At 49.9% G+C, this 20,166-nt stretch overlaps 1 protein-coding gene and 1 non-coding gene across 2 annotated transcripts in view; one reads left to right on the forward strand and one right to left on the reverse strand.

Moving 5' to 3' along the window:
* The window catches only part of CD9 (CD9 molecule), a 34,888-nt gene extending 23,587 nt beyond the window's left edge, over nt 1-11,301 (reverse strand). Inside the window, exon 1 of the mRNA XM_020916561.2 lies at nt 11,099-11,301. Within this exon, the coding sequence (XP_020772220.1) occupies nt 11,099-11,164 (66 nt within the window). The 5' untranslated portion in view covers nt 11,165-11,301. The remainder of the gene's footprint in view (nt 1-11,098) is intronic.
* LOC139030731 (U6 spliceosomal RNA) lies at nt 4,074-4,180 on the forward strand. Its single transcript, XR_011483134.1, has one exon. It is a non-coding gene; the product is annotated as a U6 spliceosomal RNA (small nuclear RNA).
* Nucleotides 11,302-20,166: the final 8,865 nt, after the last annotated feature.

Raw genomic sequence — 20,166 nt, forward strand, 5'->3', positions numbered from 1 at the left:
GAAGCCCCGAATGGAAGTGAACTCTTCCTCAGATTTTCCTCTGGGACAGATTCCACAAGAGGGGCTCCTGCCAACCCAGCCTCCTGATGTGCCCCCAACTGACACCTCCCTCCCCTGCCTTTCCCAAACTGGGGAAATCTCTGAAATGGGCATTTTGCAGTCAGATGGAAAGATAATTTCTCTATTTCACCTTCTGAAAGGGATGAAGCCTATGGCAAAATTTCAGCTTTGAGCTATGCTGGGGGATGCGGGTTGACAGAGCTGAAGGAATGACGCGGCTGAACATGAAAGCTCAGGGCAACCTCAATTTCTGAAAACTTCTAAGGAGAGGCAGCTTACGTAATAGCAACTACAGAAAGCTGCAGAAGTTGAGCTCTGGCTAATATGTCACAATAGGAGTTTTACATTAAATATCCTGTTACTGCTCCCAATGACCTTGAATTATTGTAGGAAGGTTGCCACATTACCTTCATTCCCCACCTAAGTGAAGTGAGACCTAAGGAGAGTCACCCACTGGCTGTCCCCGCGAAGCCCTTCTTATGGATATTCTGTGCCCTTAACATGATTCCCTGATGGCTCAGATGGCAAAGAATTCACCAGCAATGCAGGAGACTCAGGTTTGATCCCTGGATCAGGAAGATCCCCTGGAGAAGGGAATGGCAACCCACTCCAGTATTCTTGCCTGGGAAATCCCATGGACAGGAGGGGCCTGTCATGCTACAGTCCATGGGGGTCACAAAAAAGTCAGACACGACTTAATGACTAACACACACACTGAGAAGAAGATCATGGCACCTACCCTACCACCTAGATAATTCAACTTTAAAAACAAAAAAAATCAAAATTGAAATGTTAAGTCTAAAGAAGTAACCTTCCCCAGGGTCCCTTGAGCACAGGCTAAGCCTGCCTACAGACCCTTCGCTTCCCTTTCCTGGGATATTAAAACACCTGAGGGCCTCCTCGGGGGAGGAGGGGAGGTGGCTCAATAGCTACTGTCGGTGGCTGCCACCTTCTTGCTCTCCTGGGCAACTGTGTTCAGCTTGCTAACAGGAGAACAGTCCCCGGAGGCGCACAGTGAGCGGATTTCCAGGGGAGAAGAGGAACAATGGGAAACTAGAGTCCTACTGTTGGGTCCTGCTGCTCCTGGGTTGGGAAGATCCCCTGGAGAAGGAAATGACTATCCACTTCAATATTCTTGCCTGGAGAATCCCATGGACAGAGAAGCCTGGTGAGCTACAGTCTGTCCATGGAGTGGCAAAGAGTCGGGCTGAGCGACCGAGCATGCATGCACACCCCTTCTGAACCTGAGGTTGCCGGTGGGACTGCCTTCTTCGAGGTAGTTCCCATCATCCCAGCTTGAGATGAGGAAACAGGCTCAGAGAGGTAAAGTAACTTGCCCACGGTCACAGAGCAGACATGCAGTGCCTTGGCAGACAGCTCTCTCCCTGTTGTATGCACAGCATGTGCCAGGCACAGGTCAGCTACTTGACTGCCTGTCTCATCCTTGGTGGAACGGAGGGAGCTTGGTCCCCTCTCTGGGGTGTGGTGGAGAATGAAGGACCTATAAAAGCTTTTTCTTTTATATAGCACATCTTTATGGGAATTCTGCAGTGACTACGTTCGTTTGAACAAGTTCGAGACTTGAGAAATCCTCCCTTCTGAGGACTGAGCCAGCATCGTTTAAAAAACCAGAGCCCTGGGACTTTCCTGGTGGTCCAGTGGCTAAGACTCCATGCTCCCACTGCAGGGGGCCCAGGTTCGATCGCTGGTCAGGGAACTAGATCCCACATGCTGCAACTAAGAGTTCACATGCCGAACTAAAAGATCTCATGTGCCACAGTTAAAACCTGGTGCAGCCATAGAAATGAAAAGAACAGCAGCAACAACAAAAATCATAGCCCTTATTCTGTCTAAGAGGAGAAAGTTTCAGTTCCTATGAGGTGCTGGTGTTAAGTGGTTTAGGGCTGAGGGAATGGGAAGGAGGCCTCTGCCCAAGGTAACTTCCTTCTAAACAAGAAATCTCATTTCAAGTTTCCACTGCCTGTTTGCCAGACTTGTAGCAGACGTCAGCCAGCCCATAAATCCATTTTCTGCTGAAAGCAGGCATTCTGATTTTAACCAAAATCATCTGATGTGGGAGATTGTTTTGGGGCTGTTTGGCTTTAAATTCCAGAATACCATTGTGTTTTCCATTGTGTACGCCTCACTAAGATGCCTGGTGATCACACACACACACACACACACACACACACACACACACACATTCTTGCTGACATACTTTAGCCATGAGGACCTGGTTCTCATTCCATCTGTAGAACCAGTTACCACTTGCTTGCACAACCCTGAGTAGTGGGAGATGTACCTGTCCTATTCGTTTGCCAGGATGCCCCCTTCATTTTAGTCCCAACATTCAGACAACAAGCTGTCTGTTGTCTGCCAGGTTCCTAGTCCCACCCGAAGCACTTCACCTCAATCATTATACTTTCTCAATGAACTCTCCAGGTAGGTAATATTAACTTCCAGTTTTGAGATGAGAAACTTCAGGCACAGAAATTCAACAGCTTGTCTTGGGATCACATAGGTATCTGAGTTACAACATGGACCCAGTACAGTCTGACTACAGAGCCTAAATTCTCATGTTGCTAAGTCTTGTGGATCCGTTTTATTAATTTCAGGGTCAGAAGTTCTCAGTTTTGCCTTTTCTCCTTCCTAGTCACGTCTGATTCTATTTCAAAAGTGGCATCTTCTCACCTTAAAGGCCCTAAGAGAGCCCCCGTGTATGAACAGAGCATCTACCTTCTCAAGACAGGAAGGGACCTGCCACTCCACCTGGCCTGCAGGTGACGTGGGAGCCTGGACTCTCTCTAGGGGAGCTGCCTGATGGATGGAGGCTTGATTCCTTTTCCTGACCTCTGGCAGGAAAGCTCTGCCCATGCTCTTGCTGAACTGGCCAGAAACTGAGTATGGACACAGCCCTGCTCTGGGAAAGAGATTCTCCAGAGTAACCTAGTACATTTCCTTCTTGTCCTAGCTTTGCCACTGCTGCAAGCCTGGCAGGCAGATACTGCTGCAGCTGCCCACCGTCCTTCTATCCCTTAGAGGCATGGCCCCACGGTGGGACCCAGAGCCTGTGCCCTTCCCCCACAGCCCATGCTGCCAGCAGATGCCTGTGTTACAGCCCTGGGCATGGGACTCTGGGAGGCACCTGTGACATGAGGGTCATGTCACAGCCCCCTAGCCTAAGGGTTCCTCCCCAGCACTGGAAGAGCATCTAAATGCCTAGTTGAAATGAGTTTTCTGGTCTCTTAAGGGTTACCTGTCTTGGGGAATCAGGGCTATAATGTGATTGAAGTGGGGGAAAGTAGGCTGGTAGAAAGGAGGCTTTAAAAAGTTTGAGCACAATAGTAAAACAGGACGAAATCCACAGCCCCACATCAGAAGAAGGCGCTTATAAGTGCACCAGGATGAGCAGCAGTAAGAGCCTTATGGGGACAGTTTCCTGTCCCTGGAGGGCACATTCTGCTGGGGTAGCTTCCCACCCATCAGAGGGAGACATGGATATGAGGACTGCAAGCAAACGGGCACACTACAATTGTTCATCTAGAAGGGAAGAGGTGTTCTCGATTGGGACCTTTAAATAACTACATCTTAGTCCTTTCAGGCTGTTATAACAAAGTACCACGGACCTGTGGAAAAGTCCAAGATCAAGGCACCATCCTCATGAACTCATCACCCCAAAGGCCATGCTTCCAAATACCACTGCATTAGACCTTAGGATTTAACATATGAATGTGAAGAGACACAGTCTATAGCAACCTATCTTTTTAAACAAATGCTTTGGCTATGCCCCCATGGCATATGGAATCTTTGTTCTCTAACCAGGGATCAAATCGATGCCCCCTGCAGTGGAAGTGAGGAGTCTTAACCACTGGACAGCCGAAGAAGTCCCTATAGCAAACTATCTCTTAAAAACACCAAACCTCCCAAAGACGACATTCTGATGGCCAACAGGCACATGAGAAGATGCACATAGTCACTAATCGTTAGGGAAATGCAAATCAAAACCACAGTGAGTGCTCGCTTCGGCAGCACATATACTAAAATTGGAACGATACAGAGAAGATTAGCATGGCCCCTGCGCAAGGATGACACGCAAATTCGTGAAGCGTTCCATATTTTTTAGCCTCCAACTAATAAAAATAAATGGAAAAAAAAAAAAAAAACCATAGTGAGATATATTACACCTGTCAGAAAGGCTATTATCCAAAGAACAACAAGTAACAGGCGTTGATGAGGATGTGGGGAAAGGGATCCTTGTGCAGTCTTGGTGGACATGTAAACTGGTGCAGCTAGTACTGAGGTTCCGCAGAAGATTAAAAATGGAAGTGATCCAGCAATTTCACTTGCAGTTACGTATCCGAGGAACATAAAAACACTAATTTGAAAAGTTACAGGCACCCTGATGTTCACTCCAGCACTAGTTACTATTGTAAATAGTATTTCCTATTGTAAACAGCTATTGCCAAGATATGGTAACAATGTAAGTGGATAAAGAAGATGTGGTGTGTATATATATATACATACATACATGTATATATATATACACAGACATACATATACACAACAGAATATTATTCAGCCATAAAGAAAAGACAGAAACTGTGCCATTTGTGACAACACAGATGGAACTGGAAAGTATTATGTTAGGTGAAATCTGAAAAACAACACAAATGAACAAACCAAACCCACAGACACAGAGAACAGATGGGTGGCTGCCAGAGGGGAAGAAGGCTGGGGGATGGGGCGAGAAATGGGTGAAGGGGATCCAGAGGTACAAAATCTTCAGTTATAAAATAAATAAGTCATGGGAATGTGACGTATAGCATGGCAACTATAGTCAGTGATACTGTTTTGCGAATTTGAAAGTCGCTCTCATTTCAAGAAAAAGACACATGCACCCTGATGTTCATTGCGGCACTGTTTACAATAGCCAAGGTATGGAAACAACCTATGTAAATGGATAAAAAGATGTGGTATATATATATTAAAGAAAAAAAATGCTGTGATTTTGGTGACAGATGGTACCTTCATTTTTCAGGGTATACAAATGTCAAATCATTATGATTTTGGAGGCAAGTCCTACTGATTTCATGGGATTGCCTGCCCCCCCAAATTCAGACCTGCCAGTCAAGGATGACAGCATGCAGTATTTAAAAACTATCCAGAAGTCAGTGTTTTTTTGGTGGCGGGGAAGAATTACTGGATGGATGTAATTAAAATAAAATTATCTCATCTGGACACAGGATGTTGCTTTCCACAGCTGCCTGCCATTGTCTGACGGAAAACGAACATGTCCCTGGACCAGTGTTACTTTTTCCACGGAACGAAGCAGGCAAGTATCTGCAGTTAGACTTGGAAAACATAAATTAAAAAAAAATGTATTGTTTAGCGCTTTTGATCTCCTGAATTCCCTTAGTTGCAAATGATGATCTCTGGGTGAATCCGGGTTCGACAGTCTCTTCCCCAGATTTTCAAGTTCCTGAACCATGAAGTCAGTGCTCTTCTGTAGGTTAGAGGGAATGATGGTTTCTGCAAGACTTTGGTTGAAAAGACCTGCAGCGGCTCCCAATAAAGTTCCCCTGATTCTACTCTGGGGGCAGCAGGAACACTATATATAAACTATATATATGCAGCTTCCAGAAACTTCTCCAAGCTCCTCTGCCTAGACTATCCACCAAGGAGGCTACAGGACCACAGAAGCCATGGTGACCTGTGACTTCAGGTCCCTAACCTCACAGCCAGAGGTACCCAAGAAAGCCAATCAAGGCTTGTGTTCTTCAGTAGAAAAGGTGCTTGTGTTAAGTCCCAGGAGTATTAAGCCCCAGACTGTGCAACAGATCCCAAAGGGCGGGCCTCTTTGCAAAATGGAATTGAACAGGAAAACAGACACATCCAACACAGACACACAGTTCTGAGTGTAAGAGGGAAGATTCGCCTCGGACACAAAAAGGAAAAGCGTGAGAACTCTGATGGGTGAGGTCTAAAACCGCAGAAGGCTTCATTTAGCAGAGTAAGCATTCCAGTGAGGACAGCCCTCTGGAAGGGCTGTCTATCTATCGAAATGGTTCTGAACCAGCAGTGGTTTCGTTTGAGCATAAAGAGGAAGGTGTGGAATGGTGCTGTGGGCCACTTTGAAAAGAAAGAGTTGAGTGTGTGCGCCTGTGTAGGAATCCCGTCCCCGCCCCCAGGCCCCCCATCAGGAGTCAGACCTGTTGTTGACAACCACTGGAGGGCAAAGTGGAGGGGGTAAAAGCCATCAGGAGCCAGGCAGGGAGAAGTCCTATTTTCCGGAGCAGAGGCAGACACCTGGCCTCCCCTCCCCTCTCCCCTAACCTGCCAGGCTCTGTGCAAACACAGCCGGCTCTTGCCGGGCTCCGGCTGTCCGGGTGCCAAAGGGTGGAAGCCATTTCATGCAAGAGCCCAGCGGCCTGCCGAGCGCCACACAGAAGGCAAACATCCTCTGCGGGGAAGACGCAGGTTAGGTCGGAGGGGCACCAGCCAGCGCCACCCCTGCTGGTCCATCCCCCACCCAGACCCCGAATACCGGCGCCTCTGCAGTTTTATTTCCAGAGGTGGGGCCACCCATGAAATGGAATGAGGCTGGTAGTGACGCAGGAGGAGGAGGAGGAGAAGCCCGGACGTGAGTGGACGAGGGGTGTGCACCTGGCTATCTCTCTGGTTTCAACTGCCACACTTCTCAGGCTGTGGCTCCCACCCTCCCTACCTCCTTTCCCCACAGGGATAAGAGCTACAGTTGGAAGCTTAGTCCACACCCAAGACTAAGCTCCTGGGCCAAGTGCATCACAAGCACGTGTTCGTGTAACCCATTGCCATCCCGGGAGGGCAGGCACCAGCTCCACGTGATGACGGGGAAATCGAACCCAGAGCTGCTGGTGCTTTGACCATTGGGCAGCACTGCCATGAAAGGCTCAGCCACGGGGAGACCTCACCCAGGGGGAGTGGAGGCAACTCCAGGGTTAACAGGAGAGGCAATACTCAGGTCCCAGAAATAAAGGTCAAATGAAGCCACTCTCTGAGCCAAGCCTGGGTACCCACTGTACACTTCCATTTCCGGACTCCTATTTTGGGTTGTGTGGGAAAGTCCTTTGCTGTAGGTCATGGGGATGGGACTGGTTTGTGAGGCTGAACTTTGGGGACCATTTGCTCTGACTCACTGGTCTTACAGATGAGGAAGCTGAGCTGTGGAGTTCAAAAGTGACCTGCTTGGTTACTGTATAGCACAGGGAACTATAGTCACTATCTTCTGATAACCTATAATGGAAAATAACTTCAAAAATAATAAATGTGTATGTGTATAACTGAATCATCTTGCTGTGTGCCTGAAACACTGTAAGTCAACTATATTTCAATAAAATGTATATATTAAGAAGAAAAAAAAGTGACCTGCTTGGGACTTCGCTAGTGGTCCAGTGGTTAAGACTGTGCTCCCACAATGCAGGGGGTGTGGGTTTGAGCCCTGGTCAAGGAACTAGATTCTACATGCCACAACTAAGAGCTGGCACAGCTAAATAAAACACACACACACACAAACAAAAGTGACATGCTCAAAGTGGGCTGAGGGCAGAGCTGACTAATACCCAGGTCCCTGAACTCTGGTTTCCATGAAGCCAGAGTTAGGCCCAGGAGATAGCGTTTCTTGGGAAAGAGAAATTCCCTGCTCTTCCCATCAGTGAGGGAGGGGACAGGGATGAGGTGGGGTGACACAGTGAGCAAAGGGGCAGAGGGAGGTGAGGGTAGAATGGGAATACCTGGCCTGGCCCAGCTCTGGTTCCCCACTAAACAGCGGAGGTTGCCACTCTGGCATCATAACAGGTTTCCCCTTCTCAACCTTTTCTGGAGGGTGGTTGGGCAAGCAGGTCGAAGGAAACCCAAAAACAACTGAAATGGAACTGGGAAGTTAAGAGTCCTGGGGCCACTGGAAGTACAGACTGACTGCTGACTTGGCTGCAGGCACCGGGGGTCTTACTTGGAGGTGGGGGGGCAGGTTGTGCAGGCTCTGCTCTCACCGAGGGTCCCTCAGGAATGAGAATGGGGGCCAGGGAAGAGGTACACCCTCCCTCCTTGATTGCCCCTGCCACTGAGGTGGGCCTCTCCTCTCTGGATCCCTGCTGGACCACCCCTCTCAGCATCCCCTGTCCATGAGGTATAGGTGACTCCTACCCTCCCAACTCCTGCTCTTCGAGGCCCATATCAGGTCCCAAACACTGAATTTATAAATTCTGGGTCTCAAGAGAGAAAGGGAAGTGATGACATCATAATGATCCAAGCAAGCAGTTCCCTCAGGCCACAGCTTCCCTTAAAAATCATTTTTTGAGGGCTTGTTGCCACCCTCCTGTCATTCTCATCCAGCTGGGTATGGTGGCTAGCAGTGGCATAAAGTGCATCGGGTACACTGCAGCCCACCAGACCTGTTTTCACTTACCTCTGACACTCTTCCAGCCACCTGACCCTGGCTAAGTTATGGAACCTCTCTGGGGACTGGTTTCCTGGTCATTGGTAAAAATGGGGATAATGCTTTCTGCTCTGACCGTATTGAGGAACTTGGAAAAGGACTTTGAAGGCTGTACCGTGCTGCACAAGGGATCACAGTGTTCCTTTACTCCATCACCTCCTAGGAGATGAAGGCTCCATCTCTATAGAGACCTTAATACAGGAGTACCGAACGACGGGCTTCTCTGGTGGCTTAGTGGTAAAGAATCCTCCTGCTAATGCAGGAGATGTGGGTTTGATCACTGGTTGGGAGGATCCCCTGGAGAAGGAAATGGCAATCCAGTCCAGTATTCTTGTCAGGGAAATCCCATGGACAGAGGAGCCTGGTGGGCTACAGTCCATGGGGTCAGAAAAGAGCTGGACACAACTTAGCGACGAAACAACAATAACGACCACAACTTAACAACAGCTGATTCAGATTTATGTAGCTACTGCTTACCCCCCACGCCACCTGTTACCAGGTCCCCTTGTTGATTTTGCGATGGAGACAGAAGAGGACAGGACCTAAAGGATCTAGGAGCCGAGGTACTGGCTTGGTTCCTATGACACTGATCGATCAGCCCAGTTCCGGTTCCCACTTCTTTACTGTGAAGAAGTGGGACAGGATGACCCCGAGTCATTCCTAATTCTACACCCAACTGTTCCCAGAGTGAGTCATCTCTGTTTCAGGTGACACTGCCCATCAGCAGTACTGAGCCCAGGTGAGGGCAGCTATGGGCATGGGTGGGGTGGCAGGCCAGAGGCTGCCAGAGAGGTCTGGGAGTCTCCCACCAGGCTCTGCCAGGCTCCTCTGTCCATGGCATTCTCCAGGCAAGAATACTGGAGTGGCTTGCCATGCCCTCCTCCTCCAGGGGATTTTCCCGACCCAGGGATCGAACCCATCTCTTGCATCTCCTGGACTGGCAGGTGGGTTCTTTACCACTAGCGCCACCTGGGAAGCCAAGGGGTGGCGACGAGCAGGGGAGAGAAGGTGCTAGGGAGGGGCTAGAGGAAAACTCCTTAAAGGACTAGGGTGGGGCAAGGCGGGGCTAGCTGGCTTTCCACATTCTTTTCTGGTGCCTCTGTTGGGGTGAGGAGGAAGCGAGGCTGGCAGCTAGCTGGCTGGCTGCTGGGACTGGTGGGAACAGCAGAAGGAAAGGGTGCCCAGCGCAGGAGGGTCTCCCTAGAGGAGGCCCTGGGCTGGGCAGGGCACATCCATGCTCCACCTTCACTAGGGCAGGTGTTTGGTGTGATGAATTGTGCAAGGGCAGGTCCGTCTCATACTCAGTCAGCTCCAGGGAGAGGAGTAAATCTTGGGAGATTTTCCCTGGGGCTCATGGGGAAACAGATCCCGGTGAATAAGTACAGTTTTGCTACAAGCCTCCTGTGGCATGCCCCTGCTTCTACAGCCATCTCCCTCTGGAGAGCGGCACAGGGCCTGCCTTTCCAAATACCTTCCTGATGGCAAAGGGGCAAAAATCATCCACCTGTGAGCGGGGGATGTGGCCCTGGAACTAGGACACCAAGTCCCCTACTCTTTGCCTCTGTCTCTGGGTGGCCCCTTAATCGCCCTAGGGAGAGCTCCGAGGGGCATCTCCCCTTCCCTGCTGCCCGCCTCAGGCTGCCGTAGGCTGAGAGGCTGCCCGTGGCCGGCAGCGGGAGTCCTGGAACTCTCAGGCCTGCGTCCTCCCCAGGTGACAGTCAACTCCCGGGGGCCCCACCCGGCTTCTGGGTGGGCTGGCGGGGGAGGTGGGGCGGCCACCTGATCCCTCCCGGAAATGGAGAAACACGGGACTCATCCCACACAGGCGCCGATAAGCATCGGCCCCAGCTCTCCCCAACTGTCCCGGAGTTCTCTCAAGTCCAGATACTTATCGCCCTTGGGGGAAAAAGAAAATCAAGACAAGCTAGTCTTTCAGGTTGTTTCGAGGGAGCTCGGACTTTCTCACGCCGGCTCAGGATCGGTCTGAGAGCTCGGGGGTGCAGGAGGGACCTCGACTTTCATTTACGGATGGGGTCCCGGGACGCCAACACTCGCGGTCGGCGCGTCCCTTTCCCTCTTCGCGCAAACGTGCCAACAGCTCTTGGCTGAGCGCCCCCGGCGGGACATAAGTCCCTTTTCGCGTCCGCATCCTTTCCCTCCTCGCGGCTCCGGACACTCGGGGGACCCCGCCCGAGTCACGAGCCGCACAGTCCGCCACAGCCCCCCACGACCAGGGCCTTGAGTCCCCAGCAGAGGGGTGCTCTGATTCTTCCTCCTGCACTCAGAGGGACTCGGGGTGGGAGCAGACACCAGCCCCACCCGCAACTCATCAGGGCCGCGCGTCGGCCGCCCGCCTCGCTTCGGACGCGCCCCGGACCAACCCGCCCGCCCCGCCCGTCTCGGCTCGGGCCGAGGAGTTAGCTGGCGGCCGCAGTGCCCTCTCCTCCCCGCCAGGAGTCTTCTCCGCCCAGGCGGTGCGGGTGCCCGCAAACCCGATCGCGGACGGAATGCGCGGGTCGGACAGGTGGCCCCCGAGAGGCGCGCGCGGCGGTGGCACTCACTCACCCAGAAGATGAAGTTAAATCCGAAGAGCAGGTATTTGATGCACTTGGTGCCTCCTTTGACCGGCATGATGCGAGCTAGAGTGGCCTGGGTTGGACTGATGTGAAACGGGGCCGCGTGAGGCCGGGACGGGCGGGACCGGGCTGTGGGACCGAGGTGCGCGCGGCTGCGAGCTGGCCTCCGGGCTGCACTTTTAAAAAGTGCCACTCCTCGGGCGCGCGCCGCCGCGGTGCGCATGTGCCGGGCCCCGCCCCCGCCCGCCCAGCAGGCCCCGCCCCTGGCCCACCTGCCCCGCCCCGCCCAGGTCCGGGGCCCGCCGCCGGTCCCACCTCTGGCTGATGCTCCCCACCTAGACGGCCGGACCTGACTTCCCGCCTTGCCTTCCCTTTCCTCCCAACCGTCCTGGGGTCTTTCCAGGCCGTCATCCCTGGCCGATTTCATCCTGGAATTTTGTGAAGGCCTCGCCCTTTCGGTTCTCTCCTGGATTCTGCCCCTCCCGAGCCCTCTGCTCTGGGGAGAACTTCCCCTGTGGGTGGTGAGGGCAGAGGCCCCTTACCCAAGGTGGCCCGCAGAATGAGGGCTCTTCTTGCTTGGGGCCCGATTTGAAGAGAAGCCGCCCGGTTTCTGTCTCCCTGGGCGGCTCCTTGCACACTTCCACTCTGAAGCACACGCTTCACTCGGCACACGGAGGCTTACCTTCCGGATGGGAGGATCGGTAGAGGCTTATGGAAGTAATCCTGAAATACCATCAATGAATAGTAATAAGTCTGAGAGCTGGGCAATGTGGGATTGCTTCCTGGGTTTGTGGTTCAGATGCCCCAGAGAAGAGAAGGGCTGTAGCCTAGCTTCTGTTCTGCCTCTTCTCATCGCCCTCCTTCTTGCCCTTGACACTGCCCACTGCCACATCTTTGAGCTCCTGTGCCAGAGTTCTTAGGGTGTTTCTCCTCTGCTCCAAAATGTTCAGCAAATGACAAATGTTGGCTAGGATGTGAAGAAAAGGGAAGCCTCCAAGACTGTTGTTCCGTGCGTAGTCGCTCAGTCGTGTCCAACTCTTTGCGACCCCATGGACTGTCGCCCACCAGGCGCCTCTGTCCATGGGATTCTCCGGGCAAGAATGCTGGCATGGGTTGCCATGCTCTCCTCCAGGGGATGTTCCCAACCCAGGGATTGAACCCAGGTCCCCCGCATTACAGGCAGATTCTTGACCATCTGAGCCACCGGGGAAGCCCCCTCAACTGTTGAGGGGGAAAAAATTGATACAACCACTATGGAAAGCAGTATGGAGGTTCTTTAAAAAATTAAAAATAGAACTACGCAGCAATTCCACTCCTGGGTATTTGTCCAAAGAAAATGAAAACACTACTTGGAAATATATTTGCACCCCTATGTTCATTGTAACATTATTTCTAGTAGCCAAAATATGGAAACAACAGAAATGTCCATCAATAGATGAATGGATAAAGAAAAAAAAAAAATATATATGATGGAATATCACCCATAAAAAGAAGGAAAACTTGCAACTCCATAGATGAACCTAGAGGGTATTTTGCTAAGTGAAATAAATCAGAGAGAGAAAGACAAATGGAATCTAAAAAAACAAAACAAATATAACTAAACAGAAACAGAGATATACATACAGAGATACCAACAGTTGGTTGCCAAGTGGAGGTGGGTAGGGGGAGGAGAAAAATAGGTGAGGGAGATTAGGAGGTACAACTTTCAGTTACAAAATAAATGAGTCATGGGTATGAAATGTACAGTGTGGGAAATATAGTCAATAATTATGTGATATCTTTGGACAGTGACAGATAATAACTAGACTTATTGTGGTGATCATTTTGAAATGTATAGAAATATCAAATCACTATGTTATGTATGTATCAGGAACTAACACAATGTTGTAGGTCAATTATACTTCAAAAACAAGCAAACAAGCTCAGAGGTAGAGATTAGATTTGTGGTTAACAGAGGTGGAGGTGGGGAGGTAGGAGAAGGGAAATTGGATGAAGGTGATCAAAAGATACAAACTTCCAGTTATAAGATAAATAAGTACTAGCGATTTAATGTACAACTTACATGATAAATATTATCAACAGTGCTGTAAGTTATAAGGAAAACTGTTAAGAAAACAAATCCTAAGAGTTCTCAGGACAACAAAAAACGTAAATATTTTTCTGTTTCTTTCATGTATGTATATGAGACATGGACATTCACTAAACCCATTGCTTTCATGTATGTATATGAGACATGGATAGTGACTAAACCTGTTGTGGCAATCATTTCATGATGTATATGAGTCAATCATTTTGTCATACATCTTAAACATATACAGTGCTGTACATCAATTATATCTCTGTTGACTAAAAAAGATGCACAGTGTGAGAGTTGTGAGTTAAATTTTATTTGGGGCAAAATGAGGACTGTAGCCCAGGAGGCAGCACCGCAGATAGCTCCGAGAAACTGTTCCAAAGGGGCAGTGAGGGGAAGGTCAATATATGAGATTTTGGTGAAGGGGGAGTTCGATACCATCACGCACTCATTTTACAAAAGGTTTTCTGCTAGTCACGAGGATCTGATGTCATCATGAAGGGATTTAATGCTTTTCTAGATATGAGAAGATGGCAAGGATTGGAATCATAAAATTTGTTCCTGAAAATATCCAACTATCTAAAAACCAGTTCCACCAGGTTCCCTGGAGCACAGAGTGCCTCACTCTCCACCCCGAACCCCCTCGGGATGTTTAAGGTCAGTAGCTACAGCAGTGCAGGGTTCAGTCTCCGCAGAGGCAGATGGCAAATGCCCTTGCTCTTCAGTCATTTGCAATGCTCTTGGCAAGTGCCAGTTTGTAGTTGACATCTCAAAGAAGCTAGAAGAAAAAAATACTTTCCGCAGCTCTCCTACATTCAATGACTTAAGTCAAAATTCCTTATTTTGCCCTCCACAGCACCCCAGCCCTGCATGTGGCATGTGGTGTGTTCCCTCTGGCTGGCTAACCTTCCTGTCTTCACTTGTAAAAATTCCATGCCTCCTTAAACATTCCTTTCCTGGTTCTCACCAAAGGATAAGGAGATTCCCCCTACTTTTAAAAATCCAAAACCTTTCACATTTTTTCTTTTCCAAAATGAAGTTTCCTTTTTTTAAATGACAAAAGCAAAACTTCCTTGGTTACCAAAACATCAGAAAATACCAATAGGCAAAAAGAACATAACTCAAAATAACACCCACCCAAAACAGCTTGTATTACCACTTAGAAATTATGTTTTGCTCTGTTTATTATCACTGTTACACTTGTCTTATCAATTTGTTCATTCAGGCCAAATGTGGTTTCAGTATCCAGGCACATGAGGGTATATTCTTAGAGCAGGAGGGGACTGAGCCTGTTACATGTCCTCAAGGAGTGAGGCTTGAAGGCCAGGGGAGCTCAAAGCAGACTTTTGACCCAAACAGGGAAGCAGGCTGCAGAGTGCCTTGAAAAGTGGTTGTAATCAAGGGAGAATTGGGCAAAGTTGGGCAGGGGCTGTCTGGAGTCTGGGCTGAAGCTCACAGTAGTAGGGAGGTGTGTGGGGAAGTGAGGCAGACATCTAGCTAGAGGTGCCTCCTGGCACTGGACTCTGCCCTCAGGGGTGAGGGATCACTGGTGGATTTAAGTGAGGGGAACCTGTGTTTTGGGTAGTTGGGTGGTGGGGGAGCAGGAGGGGCAGGCAGAAGGCTCCTTGACTATAAGGACCATTGTCTGTGTCTCCGGACCTTGGCTCAGAGCACTGGGGGCTTAGACTGTGGCTCAGATGGTAAAGAATCTGTCTACAAAGCAGGAGATCCATGTTCGATCCCTGGGTCAGGAAGATTCCCTGGAGAAGGGAATGGCAACCCACTCCAGTATTCTTGCCTGGAGCATTGCATGGACAGAAGAGCCTGACGGGCTGCAATCCAAGGGGTCGCAGAGTCAGACACAACTGAGTGGCTAACACTGAAAGGTGGGCACACTTGCCGTCGGGGACTGAGGCAGCTGGAGACGGAGGTGATCTGGGGACCCTCGGAGGTACATCAGGAGGATGTGGGTTCAGGTCAGAGACCCAGGGGGGCACTGAGGTGGGACAGCAGAGTGGAGGCTGGAGAGAAGGCGGCAAACGGGGAGAGGGGATGAGTGTGTGAGGGGGTGGCTGGGGGAGGTCAGAGTCAGGGCAGCTCATTCACTTCTTCTGGTGTTTCTGGGGAGCCTGCTGTGTGTCCTGGACACAGGGGGTGCTGAGAGGACAACGCCCTCTGTCTCACCTGGAAGAATCCCAGTGCAGGCCAGACTAAGCCCCAGGAGTCTCTGTTCGGAGTGTAACTGAGCAGGACCCTATGGGGTCTTCCCCAGGACAGGTCTTCCCCATATCCTCTGCTTTAGCTCTTCTCTGAAGTACCCTGTTGTTGCTGTTCAGTTACTAAATCACGTCTGACTCTTTGTGACCTCATGGATGGTAGCCTGCCAGGCTCCTCTGTCCATGGAATTCTCCAGCCAAGAATCCCGGAGTGGGTTGCCATTTCCTTCTCCAGGGCATCTTCCTGACCAAGGGATCGAACCTGCATCTCCTGCTTGGCCAGTGGATTCTTTACCAGTGAGCCAACTGGGAAGCCCTCTAAGGTACTTACATGACAGTGTCTGAAGCACATTTTCTGAGTTGTTTCAGAGATGTGAAAACTCCTCATCAAAAGGAAGATGTTAACTACCAGATGACCAAGATCACACAGCCCCAGGCCTCCTGAAGCCTAAGGACTGATAACGTTCACCCCTGTGACACCACCTGCTGCCTCACCAACAGCCCATCAGAGAATTGTGTACAAGCTGCTCACAGACCCTGTGATCCCTCCCACCTCCCTCACCTGGTTTTTAAAAATTCTTTACTGAAACCCTTTGGAGAGCCTGGGGCTTTTTAGGGCACATGGCACCCGCCTCCTTGCATGGCCTTACAATAAATCTTTCTCTGCTCCAAACTCTGACGTTTCAGTTTATTTGGCCTCCCTGTGTGCCAGGCGCACGAACTTGTGCTTGTAGAGGGGAGATTTGGCCTAGGAACTCACAGGGGCCGGGGTGTGCCCGCAGGTCTGCCTGGGAAGGAAGAGGCTTCCAACCTCTGTGGGGGACTCGGCAGCCAACTTTGGAAGGCGGGCCAGTAGACAAGGGGGTGGTGGGGGGACAGGGGTGGCGGGGGAGGAATTCCAGGTAGAGGGAGCCACGTGCAAAGGCACACGGCAGGAAACCACAGGTCGCTGCTGGGGAATCACCACAGTGGGTGAGACAGGGAAGGGAGGAGGAGGGGAAGGAGAAGCAGAGAAAACAGAATTTCCTTAATGTTGCCACGAGCAGCCACACATAGGAGTTTTCCCTCTGTCACTGCCCCTCACCCACTGGGGTTTAGGACGGTTTGGTCCAGCCACATGTAGGGCAGGCTTGAAAGAAGGCAGGAAACCAGACAAGGGCTCATATGCTCAACCAGAGTCCACCTGTCTTTTGAGAACAGGTCTAAGGAGAGGAAAGATTTTATCTTTTTAATATAACCCTCACCCTGTACTGGGCTTCCCTGGTGGCTCAGCAGTCAAGAATTGCTTGCAATGCAGGAAACTTGGGTCTGATCCCTGCATTGGGAAGATCCCCTGGAGAAGGAAATGGCAACCTACTCCAGTATTCTTGCCTGGAGAATCCCTTGGGCAGAGGAACCAGGTAGGCTACAGTCTATGAGGTTGCAAAAGAATAGGACATGACTTAACCACTAAACAACAAATCCCTGAACCGCTCTCCCTCCCTTGTTCACAAGCCCAGATGGGAAGAGCTCAGGAAACATTTAGTTTCTAACCTAAACTCCTTCTTAGGGTGATTCTGAACACTGACTGTTTTATTCACCTGCCACAGGAGTGCCCAGGAAATGTTGGTGGCAGTTACTGTTACTATTTGTACTATTACTGATATCATTTGCCCTCAAGAAACCGTGGGAGGGGCCATGGTGAAACATCAAATTACTTAAAATCAAGGGGGTCCTTAGAATGTGAATGAGGCGATCCAAGTTCTGTTCTTGGTCCAACTCTGGATTATATCCAGTGAATCACCTCAGGCTCCTCACCTGCATAATAACATTTTTTAATGTCTTTTTTTTTTTAAATTGTGGTGAAAGTCACATAATATGTGCTCAGTCACTCAGTTACATTCAATTCTTTTGCAACTCCATGGACAATAACCCGCCAGGCTCCTTTGTCTATGGGACTTTCCAGGTGAGAATACTGGAGTGGGTTGCCATTTCCTCTTCCAGAGGTCACATAATATAAAACACACCATTTTAATCATATTTCACTGTACAGTTCAGTGGCACTGAGTATATTCACACAGTTGTGCAGCTCTCACTATCATCCGTCTCCCAAATCTTTCAGCTTCCTAAACCCGAAACTCTGTCCCCATGATATGCTAAGTCCCCATCCCCACCACCCCCAGCCCTTGGCATCTACCAATGTACTTTCTGACTCTATGCATTTGACTGTTCTAGGTACCTCATAAGGATCCTAGGATCCTCATAGTGGATTCACTCCAGTATTCTTGCCTGGAAAATCCCATGGACAGAGGAGCCTGATGGACTAGAGGCCATGGGATTGAAAAGAGATGGAACAACTCAGTGACTGAAGAAGAACAACAAAGTATACTGAAATGCATTTTTAGGATTAAGTTAGTATATGTCCTACAAACAGATTATATCTTCTTTTTTCTCCTCCCTGTGCTATATGTAGGCTCTCACCAGCCATCCACTTCAGACATAGTAGCCGTACCATGACTTTTTGAATTAGGAGACAACAGGTCTCCTCCATTCAAGGGTTCAATTCCTGGATGGTAAAGATCCTGTGGAGGAGAGCATGGCTACTCACTCCAGTATTTTTGCCTGGAGAATCCCATGGACAGAGGAGCCTGGCGGGCTACAGTCCACAGTGTGGATCAGAGTCCGACATTACTGAGCACGCACCTTTAGCCTTTAGCTCCATTCCCGGTGCCACGAATCCCTGTTCCAGAGAGTGTTTGTGACGAGTGTTTTGTCCTACAGGCAACCGGGAAATGGAGCGATGGAAAAAACATGGTTTGCTTTAACTGGAAGGGGAAAATCTGGGTAAGCCCCTGAGTCAGAGATCACATGGAGGCAGCGAGGTCTTCCAGGCTCTGCGGTGAAGGGTGAAGGAGTGGGAAGACTTCCTCCCCTCCCTCAGGGGATCCTGTTTCTGGAAAGCTCTGCTCCTGGGGCTGAGGGTCCACGTTGGCTCTTGTGCCCCACCTGCTGGTAAGACATAAAACAGGGCTGGGGCGAGGAAGACCGGCCACGCCCATCTGCGTGGGGTGTTTCCGCCTCCCGATGCAGAAGGTGGCAGAAGGACCCACTCTCCAGGGCCTTTAAGGCCTCCGAGTCGCCACACTAGTGGCCATTTCTCCTGCTGTAACCCTGCTGACCAGCCCTTCCTTCTAGACACCTCCCACTCACTGTCCCAGGTGCTGCACCATCTTGGTTCACTCTTTTTCCTTCTAGAAACTTCTTTGCTGCTCCTTGGGCTTCTCTGGCGGCTCCATGGTAAAGAATTCGCCTGTAATGCAGGAGACACTGGAGACCTGGATTGGATCCCTGAGTTGGGAAGATGCCCTGGAGTAGGAAATGGCAACCCACTACAGCATTCTTGCCTGGAAAATCCCATGGATAGAGGAGCCTGTTGGGTTACAGTCCATGGGCCACAAAAGAGTTTAACATGGCTGACTGCCACACACACACACATCTGTGTCCATGCTTTGGTGGTGAACTCCTTTAAACACACTTGCATGGTTGATTTCTATGTTCTACAAGCATCCAGTTCCTCGATGGTCCAGAGGAGCCCTCTGCAAACAGGTGGAAAAGCTGCAAGGGGGTGAGTCTTCCTCAGGGCACAGCTCCTGTCCTGTGCTCTCTACTCCCCTCCCTCCCTGGACACGCATCACTCCCTTTCCCTCCCTCCATTTTTCTTTTGAGTTGACCTCTCCCTAAGTTCATCATGATATTCTTGGGCCTGTTGGCCATTTCTACTCTAATCTTCCCCTCAGTTCAGTTCAGTCAGTCGCTCAGTCATGTCCAACTCCTTGCGACTCCATGAACTGCAGCAGGCCAGGCCTCCCGGTCTATCACCAACTCCCGGAGTCCACCCAAACTCATGTCCATTGAGTCGGTGATGCCATCCAACCATCTCATCCTCTGTCGTCCCCCTCTCCTCCTGCCCTCAATCTTTCCCAGCATCAGGGTCTTTTCAAGTGAGTCAGCTCTTCACATCAGGTGGCCAAACTATTGGAGTTTCAGCTTCAGCATCAGTCCTTCCAATGAACACCCAGGACTGATCTCCTTGAGGGTGCACTGGTTGGATCTCCTTACAGTCCAAGGGACTCTCAAGAGTCTTCTCTAACACCACAGTTCAAAAGCACCAATTCTTCGGTGCTCAGCTTTCTTTATAGTCCAACTCTCACATCCATACATGACCACTGGAAAAACCATAGCCTTGACTAGACAGACCTTTGTTGGCAAAGTAATTTGTCTGCTTTTTAATATGCTATCTAGGTTGGTCATAACTTTTCTTCCAAGGGGTAAGTGTCTTTTAACTTCATGGCTGCAATCACCATCTGCAGTGATTTTGGAGACCAAAAGAATAAAGTCAGCCACTGTTTCCACCGTTTCCCCATCTATTTGCCATGAAGTGATGACCAGATGCCATGATCTTAGTCCTAGAAATCCCCTATTTCAAATCCTAAAAGATGATGTTGTGAAAGTGCTGCATTCAATATGCCAGCAAATTTGGAAAACTCAGCAGTGGCCACAGGACTGGAAAAGGTCAGTTTTTATTCCAATCCCAAAGAAAGGCAATGCCAAAGAATGCTCAAACTACCACAAAACTACCCTCATCTCACATGCTAGTAAAGTAACGCTCAAAATTCTCCAAGCCAGGCTTCAACAATATGTGAACCATGAAATTTCAGATGTTCAAGCTGGTTTTAGGAAAGGCAGAGGAACCAGAGGTCAAATTGCCAACATCCGCTGGATTATCAA

The sequence above is a fragment of the Odocoileus virginianus genome, chromosome 23 (genome assembly GCF_023699985.2).
Source record: "Odocoileus virginianus isolate 20LAN1187 ecotype Illinois chromosome 23, Ovbor_1.2, whole genome shotgun sequence".
Classification (NCBI taxonomy): Eukaryota; Metazoa; Chordata; class Mammalia; order Artiodactyla; family Cervidae; genus Odocoileus; species Odocoileus virginianus.